General features: G+C 44.5%; 1 protein-coding gene across 1 annotated transcript; it reads right to left on the reverse strand.

The window, feature by feature from the left end:
• Positions 1 to 671: 671 nt before the first annotated feature.
• HACL1 (2-hydroxyacyl-CoA lyase 1) lies at positions 672 to 22,322 on the reverse strand. Its single transcript, XM_040352945.1, has 7 exons — positions 22,098 to 22,322; positions 19,160 to 19,261; positions 15,191 to 15,345; positions 11,963 to 12,121; positions 9,284 to 9,391; positions 6,692 to 6,878; positions 672 to 873 (listed from the first exon to the last, which is right to left on the reverse strand). Exons 1-7 carry the CDS (start codon positions 22,125 to 22,127, stop codon positions 841 to 843), a joined length of 774 nt encoding a protein of 257 aa, XP_040208879.1. The 5' UTR covers positions 22,128 to 22,322; the 3' UTR covers positions 672 to 840.
• Positions 22,323 to 23,658: the final 1,336 nt, after the last annotated feature.

Genomic DNA, 23,658 nt, shown 5'->3' on the forward strand with positions numbered 1-23,658 from the left:
GAGCACATTGAACACATTTTATAAGTGGTCAGAAACTTGTAAATAACTCATGAAAGAATAAAGTTACGTTAAAACCAAGCACATCATTGTTTTTCTTGTGAAATTCCCAATAAGTTTGATGTGTCACATGACCCTCTTCCTATTGAAAAAAACAAAAGTTGGATTCAAAATGGCCGACTTCAAAATGGCCGCCATGGTCACCACTAGGGTTGCCACCTCATCCCTTTAAAACAGAACACATATGAATTACACAGGTTCTGTGGCTGATTAAGGTGGTAATTGAACTCAAGTGGAGCCTTATCTAAATTAAATTAGCCTCAGAACCTGTGTAATTCAGATGTGTTCTGTTTTAAAGGGATGAGGTGGCAACCCTAGTCACCACCCATCTTGAAAAGTTTCCCCCCTCACATATACTAATGTGCCACAAACAGGAAGTTAATATCACCAACCACTCCCATTTTATTAAGGTGTATCCATATAAATGGCCCACCCTGTACATGGTTCCAGTCTCCAGAGGGCTGCAGCACCCATTACTTGCTGAGCCTATCCCAGGAATATGTGCAATTGAAATACTGGCAATTTTTATGAGTCAGTGACCTAAATGATGAAAGCCAGAGGATGAGCATAGAAGCCAGGCAGCGAGCATTTTCAGAACGAAGCAATGGCAGCCATTATATTTCTCTTAAAGTTTTACATTTAAAAAATTGTATTGATTCCAGCTACAAACATTTTTTGCGAAGCTGTAAAAAATTGCTTATTACTGATTTGACTGCATCATGTATGAACAGGAATCTTTTGGTTTTGAAACTTCATTTCCATCATGTGGACAGTGACAGCCAATCACAGGTTAGAACGAGTGAGCCAGTGGAACTCCTGTAAAAAGCAAAAATTTACAAAAAAAAGGTAAAATTTAGTCTTCTACCTCACCAGAATAAAAAAAGAATAAAAAGAAAAGAAGTGTGTGTGTGTGTGTGTGTATTATACACACACACACACACACACACACACACACACACACACACACACACTAATATATATATATTTGTAAGTTTTATACAAGTTACATTTTTTAACTGGCCAGGTTAAAAGTCATACAGATTGGCAGATTGAAGGAAATCATACAAACTCCATTCAGCTAGTGCACGTTGCATGAACATCATAAACATTTTGCATCTGAATGATTTTCTGCTCAAGTTGACCTTCTTTGTCAAACCAAATGCACCTCAATAAAGGACCATTATTGTAAGAAAAAATGCACCACAAAAGAAGGTAAAAAAAAAAAAACACAGTAGTTGATCTATATACTGGTTGTGCTTATTACTGTAGTTAAAATTCAATAAAACTTTATTTCTGATAAAAAAAAATTATATACGGTATAATATATATAAAAAAAATAATAATAATTATTATTACAACCGTAGTCAATGGGCACCTGTAAACCTGCATTTGACGTGTATGTACAATGCACGTCAAATGCAGCAAAAGAATGCCGACGCACACTAGCCCAAACACTGGGGTTCACACTTGAGCTACCATACCAATCCGTATGCCTAACATTTAAAAACAAATTTAAAAGTGTACTTGGTAAACCTGGGAGGACAAAAACCATGTGAAAATTGTGTTTAAAAATAGTGCCGGGCTGTTATCCTGATTCTCAGGTCACTTCCCAGTCAGTCACTGACCTTGAACAAGCATGCAGTCATTAAGAGTGGACTTCCATCCTGCTTGCTTGTTGCTAATTAGTAAAGGGGGGAGGGGGGGGGTGACCGTCCTAAAGTCCACACACACACACACACACAGGCAACTCCTTATATTTATGTCCATTCAAGCCTGCTTTAAGACACTATATTGCGCCTACACTAGCTTACAATTGGTTTCATGGAGGGAAAGGTGCTTTGTTAAAGGGGTTGTAGAGGTACAATTTTTTTTCCCTAAATAGCTTCCTTTACCTTAGTGCAGTCCTCCTTCACTTACCTCATCCTTCCATTTTACTTTTAAATGTCCTTATTTCTTCTGAGAAATCCTCACTTCCTGTTCTTCTGTCTGTAACTACACACCGTAATGCAAGGCTTTCTCCCTGGTGTGGAGTGTCGTGCTCGCCCCCTCCCTTGGACTACAGGAGAGTCAGGACGCCCTCTAACACACAGCTCGTTTCTCTATCTGCAGCGTAGAGAGCGTCCTGACTCTCCTGTAGTCCAAGGGAGGGGGAGAGCGCGACACTCCACACCAGGGAGAAAGCCTTGCATTACTGTGTGGAGTTACAGACAGAAGAACAGGAAGTAAGGATTTCTCAGAAGAAATAAGGACATTTAAAAGCAAAATCGAAGGATGAGGCAAGTGAAGGAGGACTGCACTAAGGTAAAGGAAGCTATTTAGGGGGGGTGGGGGAAAGTGTACATTCACAACCACTTCCAGACCGCTGTATATGTACGTCGGCAGAATGGCACGTACAGGCACATTGGCGTACCTGTACGTCTGCCTAGACCCCCCCCCCCCCCCGCTACATGCGGCGGTCGGATTCCCACGGGGAGCGATCCAGGACGACGGCGCGGCTATTCGTTTATAGCCGCTCCGTCGCGATCGCTCCCTGGAGCTGAAGAACGGGGAGAGCCGTATGTAAACACGGCTTCCCCGTGCTTCACTGTGGCGGCTGCATCGATCGAGTGATCCCTTTTATAGGGAGACTCGATCGATGACGTCAGTCCTACAGCCACACCCCCCTACAGTTGTAAACACACACTAGGTGAACCCCAACTCCTACAGCGCCCCCTGTGGTTAACTCCCAAACTGCATCTGTTATTTTCACAATAAACAATGCAATTTAAATGCATTTTTTGCTGTGAAAATGACAATGGTCCCAAAAATGTGTCAAAATTGTCCGAAGTGTCCGCCATAATGTCGCAGTCACAAAAAAAATCACTGATCGCCGCCATTAGTAGTAAAAATAAATAAATAATAAAACTATCTCCTATTTTGTAAACGCTATAAATTTTGCGCAAACCAATCGATAAACGCTTATTACGATTTTTTTCCCCAAAAATAGGTAGAAGAATACGTATCGGTCTAAACTGAGGAAAAACATTTTTTATATATGTTTTTGGGGGATATTTATTATAGCAAAAAGTAAAAAATATTGCATTTTTTTCAAAATTGTCGCTCTATTTATGTTTATAGGGCAAAAAATAAAAACCGCAGAGGTGATCAAATACCACCAAAAGAAAGCTCTATTTGTGGGGGGGAAAAGGACGCCAATTTTGTTTGGGAGCCACGTCGCACGACCGCGCAATTGTCTGTTAAAGCGGTGCAGTGCCGAATTGTAAAAACCCCTTGGGTCATTTAGCAGCATATTGGTCCGGTCCTTAAGTGGTTAAGGCCCAACTCTTGCTTTAAGGTTTTCAGTACAATCGCAGTACAAAAAAAAAAAAAAATTGCTCGGCCAACTCCTTTTCCTCTCCTTGCAGCATTAACACCGTTATTACATCCTGCTGACATGGTAGTAGCTTCTGCATGGCCCAGGCTGCTCAGCATCCTCACAGTCACAGGCATGACCCATGTCTCAGCACTAGAGGGAGCTGTCACTACAGTGCTGGCTTCCTATGCGTTAGCAATGCTATGGGCATTAATCACAGACCGTCCTTATTCACACCCATAAGCATTCCCCTATCCCGCCCTCTGCCCTTGTAGCATTGCCATTTATGGCTTTATTAGTGAAATCTATACATCTCTCTACATGCAATCTGCCCTCATCACACTGTGACATAATAGTATCGTTCGTCTCCTTCCATCAGGTACAGTTGCTGAAGTAATCAAAGAGCCAAGTGACAGAATAAAAATGCATTTTTACAATACACTTAAAAAGGATAAGTTCACCTTTGATGACATGTTACATGTTCCACACGCTTTTAGGGTGAATCGTGTAACATGTTCCCATTGCTGCAGCCGATCACCTCTCTCCCTGTGACAGCAGTATGGGGAGAAGTTCCCCATACAAACTGTAACTTATTGAAAAGAGCGTGGCTCCACCCACATAGCAATGTCATTCAATCACAGAGACCGGAACTACAAGTACCAGCATCCTTTGCAGATGTCAGCTTATAGGGCCAGATTCACAAAAGGGATACGATGGCGTTTCTCCGGATACGCCGCCGTATCCCTGTTTCTATCTATGCGACTGATTCATAGAATCAGTTACGCATAGATATCCCTAAGATCCGACAGGTGTAATAGTTTTACACTGTCGGATCTTAGGATGCAGTACCGCGGCCGCCACTTGGGGGAGTTTGCGTCGTAAACCAGCGTTGGGTATGCAAATTAGGAGTTACGGCCGATCCACTACGGTTTTTCGCGTTCGCTACGTCGCCGCTAGTATAGTTTCCCGTCGCTAAGTTACACTTTTTTTTTGGTGCCTTAACTTTAGTCATTGCTGTCTAAAGTATGGCCGTCGTTCCCGCGTCGAAATTTAAAAATCAACGTCGTTTGCGTAAGCCGTCCGGGAATACGGAAGTGCGCGTCGCCGTTCAAAAAAATGATGTCACGGCACGCAAAGCACGGCGGGAGTTAGGAAACGGAGCATGCGCAGTAGGTCCGGCGCGGGAGCGCGCCTAATTTAAATGGCACACGCCCATTTGAATTGGCCCGCCTTGCGCCGGAGGGCGTAGGTTTTCATCGCAAGTGCTTGGTGAATCAGGCACTTGCGATGAAAAATTGCGGCGGTGTAACTTATCTAGGATAAGTTACGCCGCTGCGATTCTACGTGAATCTGGCCCATAGTACTCAATGGACTACCAAAGCGTTGTGGTAGTTCATTAAGGCTCCTAAAAAAAAAAAAAAAAAGGGGTGTATCTATTCTTTAAACTGTATTTCCACTTTTGCACTTTGTTATAGCAACTACTTCAGATTTGCCATTCACATAGCAGAACTGAAAAAAAAATTTACAGCAGAATTCTGTTTATGAGGGGGCTGCACAGCCATATTGGCCATAATTAACCCTGTCTGTACAGTACAGATCATTACCAATTGTAACTAGATTTAAAACAACAAAGAGTTAAAGGTGTAGAGGCTGGACTTCTTGCATTGTTATGTAATGAGGACAAACTTGGGACAGGCCCACTCTAAAGCTCCATGCCGAATGCCGGGCGACATTGGCCCACGTGTATGGCAAAAAGCAAAACCCATACTGATCTTTTAATGTCTAAACCTCTGGCAACAAAAGTAAGTACACCCCCATGTGAAAATTTCCAAATTAGGCCCCAAAGTGTCAATATTTTGTGTGGCCCCCATTATTTTCCAGAACTGCCTTAACCCTCTTGGGTTCACCAGGGCATCACGGTTACCACTGGAGTCCTCTTCCACTCCTCCATGACGACATCACAGAGCTGGTGGATGTTAGAGACCTTGCGCTCCTCCACCTTTCCGTTTTGAGATGCTCAAATGGGTTTAGGTCTGGAGATATGCTTGGCCAGTCCATCACCTTTAACCTCAGCTTCTTTAGTAAGGCAGTGGTCATCTTGGAGGTGTGTTAGTGGTCGTTAACTTGTAGCAAAGTGTCATTTCTTCAGTGTTGTCACATGAAAAGGTATGTCATTATATTTACAAAAATGTGAAGGGTGTACTCACTTTTGTGAGATAGTGGGCCAGATTCACAGAATAAGTACGCCGGAGTATCTGCTGATACTCCGGCGTACTTTCAAATTTGCCGCGTCGTATCTTAATTTGTAATTCACAAACAAGATACGACGGCATTTGGCTAAGATCCGACAGGTGTACGGCTTCGTACGCCTTCGAATCTTAGGATGCAATACTTCGGCCGCCGCTGGGTGGAGATCGCGTTGTTTTCCGCGTCGGGTATGCCAATTAGCCGTTTATGGCGATCCACAAAGGTACGCGCGTTCGTCGCATTCTCTTATGTCGTCGCTAGTCGGCTTTTCGCGTCGCAAAGTTACGGCTGCTATTTAGTTGGTGTAACAATAGACAGCCCATGTTAAAGTATGGCCGTCGTTCCCGCGTCAAATTTAAAAACATTTTTTTTTTGCGTAAGTCGTCCGGGAATACGAAAGTACGTTCCGCACGTCGCCATTCAAAACATTACGTCGGGGCGACGTCATTTCGCGCAAAGCACCGCGGGAAATTTCAAAACGGAGCATGCGCAGTACGTTTGGCGCGGGAACGCGCCTAATTTAAATGGTCCCCGCCCCATTTGAATTAGGCGATCTTGCGCCGGACGGCTTTACACTACGCCGCTGCAAGTTTACACGCAAGTGCTTTGTGAATCAAGCACTTACGCTGAAAACTTGCGGCGGAGTAACGTAAAGGACATACTTGGAAATACGCTTTCAGTAAAATGTTTGATTGGAAAGACTAAATTCTGGCAAAGCTGTGGTGGAGCTTGGATTTACATAGGAAAGCATTTAAACTCTGTAAATGTAAAATAGAAAAGGGCATACGTTTATTTTCGCATAGTTCAACCTTGCAACAGTGTGTTTGGATACTCAGGATGGGAGAAGAGCTTAGTTTGGCAAGCAGAGCATCACTGATATATTAGAGAGCACACAAGGCGTTTTGCTTATGAACACTACAGTATTAGATTCTGTGGTAAATGCATTGAAGGCGCACCTACATTTACAATATCAGGAGTTCTTACAATCATCACATGAAAGGTGTTCCCAGACAACGAGGTATTTAAATGAGTTACCTGCTTCTTCCTGTCTGACTGAGGATCTATCATGACATTGATCAGAGATGGAAGATGTTTCTCAGAGAAGCTGGCTTTCAGCGCCTTCTGCAGTTCCTCAGGCGTCCGCACAAAGTATCCTTTCCCACCAAACGCTGTCATTACCTGCTCGTAATGGGCATTTGGAATTAGAGAAACAGGAGGTGTGCTAATGAAAAGAAAACAAAAATTAGGAAAAATGTGGCAGCACAAGATTATTTGAATACTAGAGAAAACCAAACACCCAAAAAGTTGTGGAAAAGCAAGCAAATCAAGAGTGAGCTGAGAGCGGTAAAACAGGAACATCTTTCACATTGGATCTGAATAGGAATCTTTATGTTCTAAACTTTTATGAGCATAAACCAAAATAAAATGGCATAGTACATTCTATATACGCAATGTGTATATATCTATTATAGACACCCAAGCCCATTTTATCATCAGGTACATCCAAATCAAACTTTCAATCCTGAGCCTACAACAGTGTCAGCATCACAGCTACTGCCAACCTCCTGAGATTTTCACACACTACCTCTAATGGGTCTACCAAAAGAACAAAAAAAAAAAAAAAAATACAGCAATTACCTGGATAAAACAAATTTGTGTTAAAATACAGGTGAAACTCGAAAAATTTGAATATTGTGCAAAAGTTCATTTATTTTACGAATGCAACTTAAAGTGGAGTTCCACTCATAAATATAACATTACATCAGTAGTTTTAAAAAAATATCATTAGTCCTTTAAGAATTTTTTTTTTTTTTAGATGCCTTCAAAGTGTTGTTGCTAGGCAGAATAGTTAATCTTCCCTCTTCCTGCACCTAGGTGCTTAACCTACACCGCACAGACTCCTGGGAATGTAGTGGGTGTAACTTTCCAGGAGTCTGTGCACTCCCCAGTCTTGAAGAATCATGTGACTTGGACAGTACAGGTGCTGAAACCTGATCTGAAACCTATTACACTGCTTGTGCAGCACTGAGCATGTGTGAGATCTGCAAGGCTGAAATCCAGGAAGTCATACAGTCTGGCTTCATGACGCCCACACTTAAGATGGCCCCAGTCAATTTCTATTTTATAAAGTGTCTAAATGCTGTAATAACCTAACAAAACAGACCTTAGTTTACAGACTAACTTTACTAGAATACATTAAGCTTGTGTATTACAGGGGTATTTATATTTAAAAAGTGAAATTGTGTCCGGAACTCCGCTTTAAAAGGTAAAACTAATATATGTGATAGACTCATTACATGCAAAGCAAGATAGTTCAAGCCGTGATTTGTCATAATTGCGATGATTATGGCTTACAGCTCATAACCCATAATCCACAATCTCCGAAAATTAGAATATTGTGAAAAGGTGCAATATTCTAGGCTCAGTGTCCCACTCTAATCAGCTGATTAAGCCATAACACCTGCAAAGGGTTCCTGAGCCTTTAATTGGTTTCTCAGTGTGGTTCAGTAGGAATCACAATCATGGGAAAGACTGCTGACCTGACAGTTGTGCAGAAAACCATCATTGACATCCTCCATAAAAAAGGAAAGCCTCAAAAGGTAATTGCAAAAGAAGTTGGATGTTCCCAAAGTGCTGTATCAAAGCACATTAATAGAAAGTTATGTGGAAGGGAAAAGTGTGGAAGAAAAAGGTGCACAAGCAGCAGGGATGACCACAGCCTGGAGAGGATTGTCAGGAAAAGGCCATTCAAAAGTGTTGGGGACTTTCGCAAGGAGTGGACTGAGGCTGGAGTCAGTGCATCAAGAACCACCACACACAGACGGATCCTGGACATGGGCTTCAAATGTCGTATTCCTCTTGTCAAGCCACTCCTGAACAACAAAACATCAGAAGCGTCTTACCTGGGCTAAAGAAAAACAGACCTGGTCTGTTGCTCAGCGGTCCAAAGTCCTCTTTTCTGATGCAAATTTTGCATCTCATTTGGAAACCAAGGACCCAGAGTATGGAGGAAGAATGGAGAGGCACATACTGCAAGATGCTTGAAGTCCACTGTGAAGTTTCCACAGTCTGTGTTGATTTGGGGAGCCATGACATCTGCTGGTGTTGGTTGACTGTGCTCCATTAAGTCCAGGGTCAACGCAGCCATCTACCAGGAGATTTTGGAGCACTTCATGCTTCCTTTCACAGACGAGCTCTATGGGGATGCGGACTTCATTTTCCAGCAGGACTTGGCACCTGCCCACACTGCCAGAAGCACCAAAACCTGGTTCAATGACCGTGCTTGATTGGGCAGCAAACTCACCTGACCTGAACCCCATAGAGAATCTGTTGGGCATTGCCAAGAGAAAGATGAGAGACATGAGACCGAACAATTCAGAAGAGCTGAGGGCCGCTATTGAAGCATCCTGGTCTTCCATAACACCTCAGCAGTGCCACAGGCTGATAGCTTCCATGTCATGCCGCATTGACCCAAACCAAGTACTGAGTACATATGCATGCTTATTCTTTTCAGAGGTCCGATATTGTTCTATGTACAATCCTTGTTTTATTGATTGCATGTAATATTCCAATTTTCTGAGATTGTAGATTTTTTTTTACAAACCATAACAGCATTCTAATACTTACACTGAAGCAGGGTCTCCAGCCTTTAGCATGTCATTCCAAGTGTCTTCATCAAACCCACTGTAAATCCCATTATTATTTACCACAATAATAATAATGGGTAGATTATGCCTGGGGGGGGAAAAAAAAAAAAGTAAATTAATTGCATTATTCAAAATCATTTTGATAATGTTCGGGCTGAAAAAGTTTTAGCTTACAGTGGATGGTGGAAAATTCACTCACAGGCAACATAGCCTCAAACACGGCAATATTGCTAGGCAAACTAAATGGAAGAACACAGAACTAGAGTAGTCCAGGGACTGTGTCTATCCTTCCCCCTGCAAAGTACTAGGTTTAGTAATAACTGATAGGTATACGTTTAAGATAAAACCAATACATGAAGCAAACATCAACCACTTACCATCTGGGCATTGCACAAAAAATTTGCAACTAGTGGGTAGGAGGACGTTTTAAAACAGCATCTCCTTTTAGGTGATCACGCATACCATCTAACATTCACGAGCACCGCAATATGAGTGCTCTGTCCATTGCACAGTGCAGCTTACTGAATAAACATACAGAGCCAATGAGAGTGGCTCTGTACCATGCCATCGCTGTGACCAATCACAGCAGTCTCACATGGTTTACACACTGGCTGCCGTTAGCTGCAGCTTTCACGTTCGTCTCAGTAGTTTCTGATCGCAGCGAGCACAGTGACAATAACCACCATCACAAACACTGACATACACGTAAAAATGTGTTAAATGCGCATGCATGGGTAAGCGTTGGTGCAAAGAAACATTGGCGTTTACAAGACTGCGGCCGTGTACATTCACTTGCATGACGGGCTGTTTGTGGCACCTGCAGCTCTCTGAGTGTGAAAAAGCACAGGGTAGATTTAGATGCCTAAAAATATTCATATGCATGAACCCTAAAAGATCGCACTGCTCTCTCTCCCCTTCTTACCCCGCTCCTCCATTCACAAAACTCCCTGTATGATTTCTCAGAATGCAACACATTTTGTGAATGGAGTAGGGGGATCTGGTCACTCATCCACTCCTCCTCCGTTCACAGAATGCCAGTGTTTTATCCCCCAAAACATTTTTTTTTCTACTAAACCTCAGCTTTGAAGCTAATTTCGGCTTTTTATGAATATGTAAATATTTGAACATCCATAGCCTGGCCACAGTTCTACTTGAAGGTGCCTGATTGTCGCTGCATTGTAACCGAAATCCATCTGTTTTGTTATTGCCCGAGATGCACGTTAACAATAGTCCGCTCCTGATTCATGGTAAATGGATCTGTTTTTACTTTGGATCTGAAGCATTTAGAAACAATCTACCAACTGTAGTAGCAGCCATGAGGTTGTATCTGTTTTATATAGGCAGCTTCCGACTTTAATGTAAAAGTGGTCCAGGAGGCTGTATAGCCATTCGATCACCTTTATAGTGACTCCCTCCCTGTCCCACCCAATGAGTTTCCTGGAAGTGAGGGCCGCTACAAAGGCCTTTGGGGTGATGAGTGGGAGAAGATCAGGTAACATCTATTCCCTGATCTCCTCTGCTCTCTATGATACTGGAAGTGCCCAGCCCTCCAGAGCCGTCATTCCCTGGCCACTGTAGTCTGGGAAGCAGCAATTCAAGCATAATCTGTGCTCAGTTAACTGCAGTGCAGGGCAGAAGAGACATTAGGGGTCTAATAGCCCTCTGATATCTTCATAGAGAGAACCTTTCACCTGCCCAGTACTATCACATTGGGCTTGTTAACACCCTTGCAATAGCATTAAAGTAATAAAAGTAAATAAAAAAATTCAAGTGATAATAAGATTAAAAAGGAATCCAAATCGCCCAGCACACACCCACAAATACACACATGCACATAAACAGTGACTGTGCTACATGTTATACAGTGAGGGATAAAAAGTATTTGATCCCCTACAGATTTCCCCACGGGCATCAAGGCGATTCGGAACGCCAAGATGTGAACGGAGTCTCAGCTATACGTAGAGCTCATCAGTGGGCGCCGCATTTAATAGAAACAAATTTATTTATATACACCGTATTTATTGGAGTATTGCGCGCTCCGGCGTATAGCGCGCACCCCTAATGTGGACCCGCATTCCTGTAAGAAAAAACATTTTAGTACTTACAGTTTTGGTGTCTTGCGCGGCGGCCTCGTCGGGTCCGGCGTCCGTCTGTGGCTTCGGTGGTGTCCTCCCCGTCGGGTCCGGCGTCCTTCTGCGGCCATCGCGGTGTCCTCCGCCGCTCGATCCCCCCGCTGAATTTGAACCACTGCGCCGGCATATACCGAGCGCAGTATACTCGGGTATAGTCTGGCAGGCTCGGCTCCTCTCGCAGTCACGTCCTGTACGTCCAGGACGTGACCGCGAGAGGAGCCGAGCCTGCCCAACCATACCTGAGTGTACTGCGCTCGGTATATGCTGGTGCAGTGGTTCAAACTCGGCGCGGGAAGCGGGTATCGGCGTATATCGCGCACCCACGATTTTGCCCTGATTTTCAGGGCAAAAAAGTGCGCGGTATACGCCGATAAATACGGTATATATAAAAATTTGGACTACAAAAATTACTTAATAGGGTATCATTTAGATATGACGACTTAAACATACAAATAAAAAAATGATTCCTATGATAAAGGCGCAATTATTTTTACATGATCAAGTTATTCTTTCTATAAGAGCCCTACCGGCAGATTGTTTCAACTTCCATGCCGGAGAAACCAAAGGCACTGTCCCCCTCCACACAGACCACTCTCTTCTCCGGACATTCATCTTTTACCACCATGGCAGCTGCTATGGCAAATCCCAAGCCAACTCCCATTGTGCCAAATGTGCCGGCATCTAATCTGTAAAAAAAATAAAAAAAATGTACTGTCATAACGAATAACAGCTTTGCCACTTGAAAGATCAATAAAAACATTTAAAAATACTATAACCTGAACAGTACATATTCTAGAATGGTATTGCTCATTGCTTTGGGCTGAATAGATTGGAGCAATAAAGGATGAGCTTTTGGGGGCCCATTCTATGCATTACATTAAAGCTTCTCTTTTTTTAAATAACAAAACACGTTATACTTACCTGTTCTGTGCAGTGGCTTTGCACAGCGCAGCTCCTATCCTCTTCTTTTCAGGTCCCCCTCCCCGGCTCCTCCCCTTCGAGCAGTGCCCCCAGAGTAAGCCACTTGCCTTGGGGGCGCCACTGCGTGCTTGCTCCCAAGCCCCTACATTATGGGCTCATAAGACACAGTGGCTCACTGGCTGTGATTTGACAGCAGTGGGAGCCAATGGGCTCCCGCTGCTGTCTCAGCCAGTAAGAAAGGAGAGTCCCGGGACAGCCGACGCCATTGTGAACATCGCTGGATCAGCGGAAGCTTAGGTAAGGATTGGGGGGGCTGGGGCTGCTGCACACAGAAAGTTTTTTTACCTTCATGCATAGAAAGTTCAGCCTTTAGAACAACTTTAATGCACAAGTGTTACATCTTCATGCATTAGGACAGCCTATTCATTTAGAATGACAGAGAACTTTTCTGTTGACCCTTTATGCCCTGTACACACGATCGGAATTTCCGATGGGATAAAATGCGATGGAATTTTCCTTCGAAATTCTGTTCAAGCTGTCTTGCATACACACCATCAGACCAAATTCCGACTGTCCAAAACATGGTGACGTAAAACACTACGACGTGCCGAGAAAAATGAAGTTCAATGCTTTCGAGCATGCGTGTTTTTTTGCTCCATTGGACGATTGGAATTTCCCCATAGGAAAAAAATAAAACATGTTCTATTTCTAAACTCCGACGAAAAAAAGTCCGATGGGGCCCACACACGGCCGGAATATCCGATGAAAAAATTCCGTCTGACTTTATTTCATCAGAAATTCCGATCCTGTGTGCAAGGCATTAGGTATTAATTCTTAAGTTATAAGTCACATGTCAGCTTACCATAAGAAGCTCTTGGGTCCCATTCAGAATGAATAGCTCTGTAGCGCAACAACCACCACAATACGCATTGCTACAATACAACAGCAGACATCTAGCCTCAAGCATTGCCAATGTCCACAGAGGTTGTAAAGTACCTTTTGGACATAGTTAGCTAGATTCATAAAGAGCTACGCCGGCGTATCAGTAGATATGCCGTCGTAACTCTGAATCTACGCCGGCGGAAATTTAAGCGTATTCTGGAAACCAGATACGCTTAAAATTAGGCTAAGATACGAGCGGCGTAAGTCTCCTACACCCTCATATCTTAGGGTGCATATTTACGCTGGCTGCTAGGTGGCGCTTCCGTCGATTTCAGCGTAGAATATGCAAATGAGCAAGATACGCCGATTCACGAACGTACGTGCACCCGTCGCAATTAGTTACGCCGTTTACGTAAGAGATACGCCGGCGTAAAGATAAAGCTGCTCCCTAGGTGGCGCAGCCCATGCAAGGTATGGACGTCGGAACAGGCCTATCTTTTTACGTTGTTTGCGTAAGTCGTACGTGAATAGGGCTGTGCGTAAGTAACGTCACGTCGTAGGCAGTGTTCGACGTATCTTAGGCATTCTATCCGACGCATGCGCACTGGGATTCATTCACGAACGGCGTAAAAAAAAGTCAATCACGTCGGTTCACCAGTCATTAACATAAAACACGCCCCCTGTTCCACATTTGAATTAGGCGCGCTTAGGCCGGCCCATTTACGCTACGCCGCCGTAACTTAGGAGGCAAGTGCTTTGTGAATACAGCACTTGCCTCTCTGACTTACGCTACGCCGCCACAACATTAAGCTGGTCTATATGAATCTGGCTAAGTGATTGTGACTATGCTACAGCAGGATTAGTTGGCATTTCTCTTTCCAACAGCACCCAGATAACATCTCTAACCCCAACATATGCACTACCATGCTTACTGGGTACAATCCCAGTTAAACAGTTTCTAAACCCTTACATATACCCAGTGAAGTGACTGGCGTCAGTGGATACACAAAGATAAAACAAATACTCTCCTACATATTGTACCTGTTTATATGCAGCCCTCTCTTCTCTATAGCCTTCTAAAACACACAGATCAAAGGCTATTTCTCAGCTCCCACAGGCAGGGGGTTCGGGATGTAATGTCACAAAGAGCACAGCACAGAGAAGATAAATAAGTGAAATTAGAGACCCAAGTGCAGGGAAAGGGCAATTCCTCACAGTCTCATAGGGAAGAATGCACAGCTGGGACTGGGACTGGTGTGGGAGCCAAAATAACCTGTCAGAGGGTGACAGCAATCGCACATGGTGCTTTGGATTGAGGCTAGTACACACTATAGAGGGATATGCTCTGTTCATTTTTTTATTTCAGAGGTTTACAACCACTTTAAAAAAAAGTGCCTTACTTCCTTAGAGTCAGTTTTCTCATTTACACATTAACTTTATTATGTAATATAATGGTAATGTAGAAGAGACAGTTGACTTAGCAAAGCGTACTTTCACTTTGAGCAAATACTGATAAATAATTTTTGCCAACACATGGATTTGGTATTCAAAGTGAACAGATTCACCTTTTCCTAGCATTTACCTTGCAAAATACTGTACACTGGCTCTTCCTAAATTACAATAATTCACAGAACACCCCCAGGGGGCACATGATATCAGTCTCTGCATCAAAAGCAAACCACAATCTCCCTTTGCCATGCTCATACACAATGGGTTGATGAAATATGACCCAATATATATCTCACCCACACAAAAACATTGTACAGCTAGCATTACTTAAGGATATGCAACCAAGAGCCAGAGCTGCAGGACAAAATTGCTATGTAGCCACCTGCTGTTGTAAACATTCTCACAGCCCGATTATTGGCTGTTCCGCCCATTTCACAACTATGGGCACACAGGCAAGCAAAAAGATTCAAAATATAAAACTGCAGGTAGTCTGAAACACTTACCTGTGACGTGGAAGAAAGTTTTGGAGCACAGTGCGGCCAATGTCCATTGTATTCGCTCCTTCACTCACAATAATGCAATCATTGGGCAAAACTTGCTTCACATGGTGAAAAACAGTGTAGTAGTTCATTGGAAGGGTTGTCTGTGATGTCAAAACCTGCAGAAACCAAATAAAAGAACATATTGAAACTAAAAGCAAAGATGGTCAAACTGGCAAAATGCTAAAAGTTTCTAAAAGTTTCTCAATAGACAAGTGGAACTTCCACTTTAGGGCCTCCACCCTGGCTCCGTCTTGTGAATCTATGCTTTTGGGGAGGAATGAGGGAGTGGGTACCCGATTTTGACAGGTACCCGCTCCCACTCCGGTCGCCTTAGGCCAAGGGTGTCAAACTCAATTTCATTGTGGGCCGCATCAGCATTATGATTGCCCTTAAAAGGGCCGGTTGTATCTGTAAGATTAGATGTCCAACGCATCCCCTCCTTTTACATTAGTTGTCAAGAGACACCCCACCATCAGAAGTTGAGTCCCCCACTCTCCCTTACATCACAGTGCACCCCCCTTTCCTTATGCTGCTGCTGGGAAGAAGCTGGATGCATTGCTTGAAAGTAGAAAGTAAGGGTCAGGAGGAGGACCAGAGGAGGGCTGGAGCTCTCCGACAGCTGCAGGAGAGGTGCGAGGGCCACATGAAATTGCCTGGAGGGCCGGATTTGGCCCGCAGGCCTTGTGTTTGACACATGTGCCTTAGGCGATTGGAAGTGAAAGCTCCCCCCCCCCTCCCGAAGTCTTCTGGGACACATGAAGACTTGGGACCAGTCACAGAGTGCAGCACCACTCACGCATGTGCAGTGGGCACCAGGCTGTGAACCTACAAGCTGTTACAGCTGTGTGCCCATAATAGAGATACTGGTGCCGCCGAGGGAGAACACAGCTGGGGAGAGTACACCGATGTAACAGGTAAGTGTGTGTTCATTAAAAAGTTAACAGCTACAATTTTTTGTAGCTGCTGACTTTTTTTTTTTTTTTTATTAAAAGAGACTGGAACTCCGCTTTAACCACTTCTGTGCTGGAGATAATATAAAAAGCCTTTTGCTATTGACTGTACAGGGGCAAAACAGGAAGGCCCCATACACACGAGAGAATTTATCCGCGGATACGGTCCAGCGGACCGTTTCCACGGATAAATCCTCTCAAAGATTTCCGCAGATTTCTATGCGATGGAGTGTACACACCATCGCATTGAAATCCGCGCGGAAATCCTCTGGCAAAGACGTGTCGCGCCGTCGCCGCGATTATGACGCGGCGACGGGCGCGACGCTGTCATATAAGGAATTCCACGCATGCGTCAAATCATTACGACGCGTGCGGGGAATCCCTTTGGACGGATGGATCCGGTGAGTCTGTACAGACGAGCGGATCCATCCGTTGGGATGGATTCCAGCAGATGGATTTGTTGTGCATGTCAGCAAATATCCGATCTGCTGGAATCCATCCCAGAGGAGATTTCTCCGCGGAAACAGATCCGCTGGCGTGTACACACCATAGGATCTATCCGCAGAAACCCATTTGCTGGGATTTATCTGCGGATGGATTCTATCGTGTGTATGGGGCCGAAGATTCGCTTACAGCAATGCCCTGAATGTCACTTGGATATAATATAAGGGTAATTCTTCCCAGCGGCGAAAAAGGCAGAAATAAATAACTGAAACAATAGCCAATTCCTCCCTACTCTTTAAAGGGTCAGTTCACCTTTTCAGAAACAATGAACCACCTACACCCTTCCCACACTACCTGTCCTTACTGTATTTACTAGGGTTGTCCCGATACCGAAACTAGTATCGGTACCGATACTGAGCATTTTCCCAGGATTGGATGGGTGATCTGTCTATCAAAGTGCCCGGACAAGGGGGAGGGGCTATATATGACGAGGCACGGCGGGGGAACACACAGCTATTCAAATAAAAGCTGTAATGTTCCCCGCGCTGATCAACTAGGCGACGGCGGCGGTGGGGGGGTGCGGGGGCTTGGCTTTCTCTTTAGACATGGCTGCATTTGTGGGGAGACATGGCTGCATTTTGGGACACATTTTAAAAAAAGTATCGGTAATCGGTATCGGCGAGTACATGAAAAAAAGTATCGGTACTTGTACTCGGTCCTAAAAAAGTGGCATCGGCACAACCCTAGTATTTACCTCTGACGCCTGGGTTCAATAATGAGATGGCCCACCCTTTTCAGCTATAACAGCTTCAACTCTTTTGGGAAGGCTGTCCACAAGATTTAGGAGTGTGTCTATGGGAATGTTTGACCATTCTTCCAAAAGCGCTTTGTGAGGTCAGGTCAGGCACTGACATGGAACAGAAGACCTGGCTTGCAGTCTCTGCTCCAATTCATCCCAAGGCTGTTCTATCGGGTTGAGATCAGGACTCTGTGCAGGCCAGTCAAGTTTCTCCCACCTAAACCCACTCATCCATGTCTTTATGGACCTTGCTTTGTGTATTGGTGCGCAGTCATGTTGGAACAGGAAGGGGCCATCCCCCAAATTGTTTCCACAAAGTTGGGCGCATGAAATTGTCTTGTTATGCTGATGTCTTAAGAGTTCCCTTCACTGGAGCCAAGAGGCCCAGCAAAAAACAGCCCTACACCGTAATCACCCTTCCAAATGATTCGGACCAGTGCACAAGGCAAGGTCCATAAAGACATGGATGAGCGAGTTTGGGGTGGAGGAATTTGACTGGCCTGCACAGTCATGACCTCAACCTGATTGAACATTTTTGGGATGAATTAGAGCGGAGACTGCGAGCCAGGTCTCCTTGTCCCTCGTCAGTGCCTGACCTCACAAATGTGCTTCTGGAAGAATGGTCAAACATTCCCATAGACACACTCCTAAACCTTGTGGACAGCCTTCCCAGAAGAGTTGAAGCTGTTATAGCAGCAAAAGGTGGGCCAACTCAATATTGAACCCTACAGTCAGACTAAGACTGGGATGCCATTAAAGTCCATGTGTGTGTAAAGGCAGGCGTCCCAATACTTTTAGCAATTTAGGGCCAGATCCTCAAACGAATTACGCCGGCGTATCTATGGATACGCTGCATAATTTCAAAGTTCCCCCGTCGTATCCACAAAACAAGATCCAACGGAATCTGGGCTCGATCCGACAGGATGTACGTCTTAGTACGCCGTCGGAACGTAGGTGCATATTTACGCTGGCCGCTAGGTGGCGTTTCCGTCGAATTCCGCGTCGAGTATGCAAATTAGCTAGATACGGCGATCCACAAACGTACGTCCGGCCAGCGCATTTTTTTACGTCGTTTGCGTTCGGCTTTTTCCGGCGTATAGTTACCCCTGCTATATGAGGCGTATACTATCTTAAGTATGGCCGTCGTTCCCGCGTCAAATTTTGAAAATGTTACGTCGTTTGCGTAAGTCGTTCGCGAATATGGCTTTGCATAGAATGACGTCACCGTCGTAAGCATTGGCTTGTTCCTGTTTAATTTCGAGCATGCGCACTGGGATACCCCCACGGACGGCGCATGCGCCGTAAAAAAAAAAAAGTAATTTACGTCGGGTTACGACGTATTAATATAAAACACGCTCCCATCACATACATTTGAATTGCGCGCCCTTACGCCGCCTAAGTTACACTACGCCTCCGTAACTTATGGCGGGAAATCTTTGAGGATACTAAAAAAAAAAAAAAGGAAGTTACGGCGACGTAGTGTATCTGAGATGCACTACGCCGGACGGAGAGAAGCACCGCGCTATGTGGATCTGGCCCATAGTGTATAAAAACATTATACTTTCCGTTTTAAGCTATTGCTATACCCAGCAAACAGAAGTTTTGATTTCTGGGAGGGGGTGGGAGAAACAGTTAATAAATAATTGACAATAAACATATGGTACAGATTCATAATAAACTGATTCCCTGTAAACATTCTGATATATGCGTCCACTTTATTGCGGTCTGTCTTTTCACCTTTGTGTTTTCTTCATTGGCATTTATCTTCTTCTTTAGGTCTGTCCACCATCCTGTAGTGGACGGGTACTTCCAGGAGCTTTTAAGCAACTCATCTAGAATCTTAACAAATAAATAAAAAAGTAATTTTATTTTACAGTGTTTATAGATATTACTATATGTTGTACATTTGATGTTTGCCTGCCAAAAACAGAAATAGGTAGGTGGGCTAAATATCCACTTTCTTCTGATTCTGTATTTCCACCACCATATAGTCTTACTCCTACTGCTGCATTCTCTGTAATTTAGTATAAATGCAACCATTGCACATGAAAGATATAAAGTTAGAGAAGCATTGTGAGAAGTTTGTTCCGCTGCCATCACTTTAATTTAGTACAAATTTAGTAAATGAGACCTGGAAGAGATAAAACACACAAACAGATGCACAAATACCAGTGTACTGTACATAAAAAAACTAGGGCTGTGGAAATTAACTATTAATTCATCGATTAATCTTTAATTTTTTTGATCGATCAAATTTATTTTGATTTGTATTCACTTCTCCGCCGGCTTCAGGGAGTTCCGACGTCACAGACACCGGCGGGGCTTGCCGTGTCCATCTGAAGGGCTCCTTTGCTGCGCCTTCATATCTGCATGCCGGCGGGACCTTACTATCTGCCACACGCAAGGGCTGTTACACTTCCCTCTATCACTTCCCTCTATCAACCTGGGATTCTACAACCATCCACTGGGAGTTGTCATAGTTCCCTTCACGGGACATCTACATGCTGACGGATTGATGTTAACCTCTCCTCATCTGGATTCAGCAGTGGCATCGTTGTACACATTTTTATACCAGTATCATACTTAGCTACATGTTTTTATGACTGCTTTTGGTACCGTTTGGTATTACTCGCACCATTTTTACAGTTTATGTAGCTACATCTCCAGTGCAATATTTATTTTGTTACCTACTTGAAGACTATACAAGTTTTAATGCTATTCCCATCGAGCGCTGACTGCTGTGTGTTTTTTTGTATCCTGCTATCCATTTTTCCAGTGGTTGGTAGCTGCACTGGGAATCAGCCTGTAAGGAGATCAGCTAAAAGTAGTTGGATCTGTATATGCGTTATAATAATCGAAATTAGTCGATTAATCGATTAAAAAATAAATAGATTAATTGAACACAAAAATTTTGATCAGTAACAGCCCTAAAAAAAACCCACACCGCTTAGGCCCCTTTCACACGATCGGACCGTTCAGGTCCGCCTGTCAGTTTTGACGGCGGACCTAAACGGCCGCTCCATACACTCCTATGGAGCATCGGATTTCACCAGGGACATGACATCCGAACCGATCCCCCAAAATCAGACGGATGCCAATACGCCACCATCCGCCCATGGAGGATCGGATCGGGTGAGATCCAATGAAAAACAGGCATGCTGCGTTTTCATCAGATCTCTCCATAGGAGACAGCGGCGCTGCACAAGCCCCTCCCCGCTCAGTGAGCAGAGAGGGACTTGTCATCCGCCGGCTCAGCGGAGATATCTCCCGCTGAGCCGGCAGTAAGCTGGCGGACTCCGTAGCCTCATGTGGAAGAGGGCTTAAAGTAGAAGTTCAACCAAAAACGAACGCTAAATGTACTGGCAGCCACATTCTAAGACTAATCTATCCAACCCTGTAAATTAAAAATCACTGTACATCCCGTTTCTGCAGCCAATCCGGTCTGGTCTCCAGTGACAGATGCTGTGTGGAAGAGACAGCTGACAACGGCTGGGAAATGCCAGGGAAGTGACGTCACTCATAGACTTACTATGGGGCTTCCGTTGTCTGCTTCCTCTCCTGCACACTCCTACACAGAGAAGCAGCCGCTGACAGCTCAGCATGGGTCCAGACTGGATCGACTGCAGAAAAGATATGTATAGCAATTTTTACTTTACAGGGCTAGATAGTTTAGTCTAATGCCGCCTACACGCGATCGAAAACAAGAAAACCGTGGATTTTTTCTGACAGAATGTTGGCTCAAACTTGTCTTGCATACACACAGTCACACAAGACGAGTCGAGATCCATGAAGTTCAATAGGCAGTTCAGCTCTTCTGCTTGATTCTGAGCATGCGTTTTTTTTTGCGTGTCAGAATTGCTTACAGACGAGTGGATTTTCCGAACTTTTTCTGGCGGAAAAATAGAAAACCTGCTCTTAATCTTTTGTTGGCGGAAATTCCGACAGCAAAAGTCCTATGGAGCATACACATGGTTAGAATTTCAGACCAAAAGCTCACATCGGACTTTTCTTGTTGGAATTTCCGATCGTGTGTACACGGCATTAGAATGTGGCTGCCAGTAGATTTAGAGTTACCGTATTTATCGGCGTATACCGCGCACTTTTTTGCCCTGAAAATCAGGGCAAAATCGTGGGTGCGCGGTATACGCCGATACCCGCGCAGAGTTTGAATACTGCGCCGACATATACCGAGCGCAGTACACTCGGGTATAGTCGGGCAGTCTCAGCTCCTTCTGCGCTCACGTCCTGGACGTACAGGACGTCAGCGCGAGAGTTGCCGAGCATTGCCGACAATACACGAGTGTACTGCGCTCTGTATATGTCGGCGCAGTATTCAAACTCGGCGCGGGAAACGAGCTGGAAGGACGCCGCAGAAGGAAGCCGGACCCGACGAAGAGGACACCCGAAGCCGTAGAAGGACGCCAGACCCGACGAAGAGGACACCCAAAGCCGCAGACGGACGCCGGACCCGACGAGGCCGCCGATGGACGCCGCGCAAGACACCAAAACTGTAAGTACAAAAAAAAACTTTTTTTCCCACAGGATTCGGGGCAACTTTAGGGGTGCGCAGTATACGCGGGAGAGTGCTATACCGCGATAAATACGGTAGTTAGTTTTTGGCTGAACTTCTACTTTAAGGCATGTACAATGTCAAGTGACAACAGACTCATCTTACCTGCTGAGTCACTGCATTAATATCACCCATGAGACTTGCTGCAGGTTTAATGTTGTTTCCAAACTCCTCTGGGCAAATGTCAACCTGTCAGGAGCAGAAGAGAAACATTTCAGCTTTAAAAAAAAATCATTATTAAAATCTATTTTGAGTAATAATACTATAATATTGCCAGCTCAGACAAAACTAGGCCATGAAAGCTTCTGCAGAGATTGTATGGGTGGCGAATGGGGAGCTAGGAGGTCAGGATACTAAATATGTCAGACTGAGGTTTTGCTGTCATAGTGGAGCAAACTGCAATGTATGATACATACCTTTAAAAGCTCTGCCAGCAAAGTCTTATATTTAAAACATACAGAAATTAAAATAAAATGTGGGTTTAAAGCTTAATGCACATCATGGAAGGGCGAAAAAGCTTGTCACCATCAGTGGATGGCACCAGCATACTCTATATGAGTGGTCGCCTACCCGTCGGACCTCACGGACCACGAAACACACAATTTTGAATCCAGTGTACCACCAACATGAATTTTACATGCCTTATACACAACACTGTGCTCAGGTTCTCTGTCCTCACCCTGGATCACACTGCTGCCTTATACACACTATGCTCTGGTTCTCTGCCCCCCTCCCTCCGGATCAAACTGATGCCTTACTGTATATACACAATTCTCAGGCTCTCTGCCCCTGGATCACACTGATGCCTTACTGTATATACACACACACACACACACACACACAAATGCTCAGGCTCTCTGCCCCCTGGATTTCACTGATGCCTTACTGTATATACACAATGCTCAGGCTCTCTGCCCCTCCCCCCAAATCAGACTACACCTTATACTCACAATGCTCAGGCTCTCTCTCCCCCCCCCCCCCCCGGATGCCCTTTTTTTAGGCTGATGGGTAATTACGGTAGTGCCCTTTTTTTAGGCTGATGGGTAATTACGGTAGTGCCCTTTTTTTAGGCTCACACTGATGCAAACTGTATATACACACACAATTCTCTAGCTTTGCCCCCCTCCCCTTGGATCACACTGATGCCTTACAGTAAATACACACAATGCATCAGTGTGATCCGGGGGGGCACAGAGAGGCGGAGCATTGTGTGCATTTACTGTAAGGCATCAGTGTGATCCAAGGGGAGGGGGGCAAAGCTAGAGAATTGTGTGTGTATATACAGTTTGCATCAGTGTGAGCCTAAAAAAAGGGCACTACCGTAATTACCCATCAGCCTAAAAAAAGGGCACTACCGTAATTACCCATCAGCCTCAAAAAAGGGCACTACCGTAATTACCCATCAGTCTAAAAAAAGGGCACTACCGTAATTACCCATCAGCCTCAAAAAAGGGCACTACCGTAATTACTCATCAGCCTCAAAAAAGGGCACTACCGTAATTACCCATCAGCCTCAAAAAAGGGCACTACCGTAATTACTCATTAGCCTCAAAAAAGGGCACTATCGTAATTACCCATCAGCCTCAAAAAAGGGCACTACCGTAATTACCCATCAGCCTCAAAAAAGGGCACTACCGTAATTACCCATCAGCCTAAAAAAAGGGCA

The sequence above is a fragment of the Rana temporaria genome, chromosome 5 (assembly GCF_905171775.1).
Source record: "Rana temporaria chromosome 5, aRanTem1.1, whole genome shotgun sequence".
Lineage (NCBI taxonomy): Eukaryota > Metazoa > Chordata > Amphibia > Anura > Ranidae > Rana > Rana temporaria.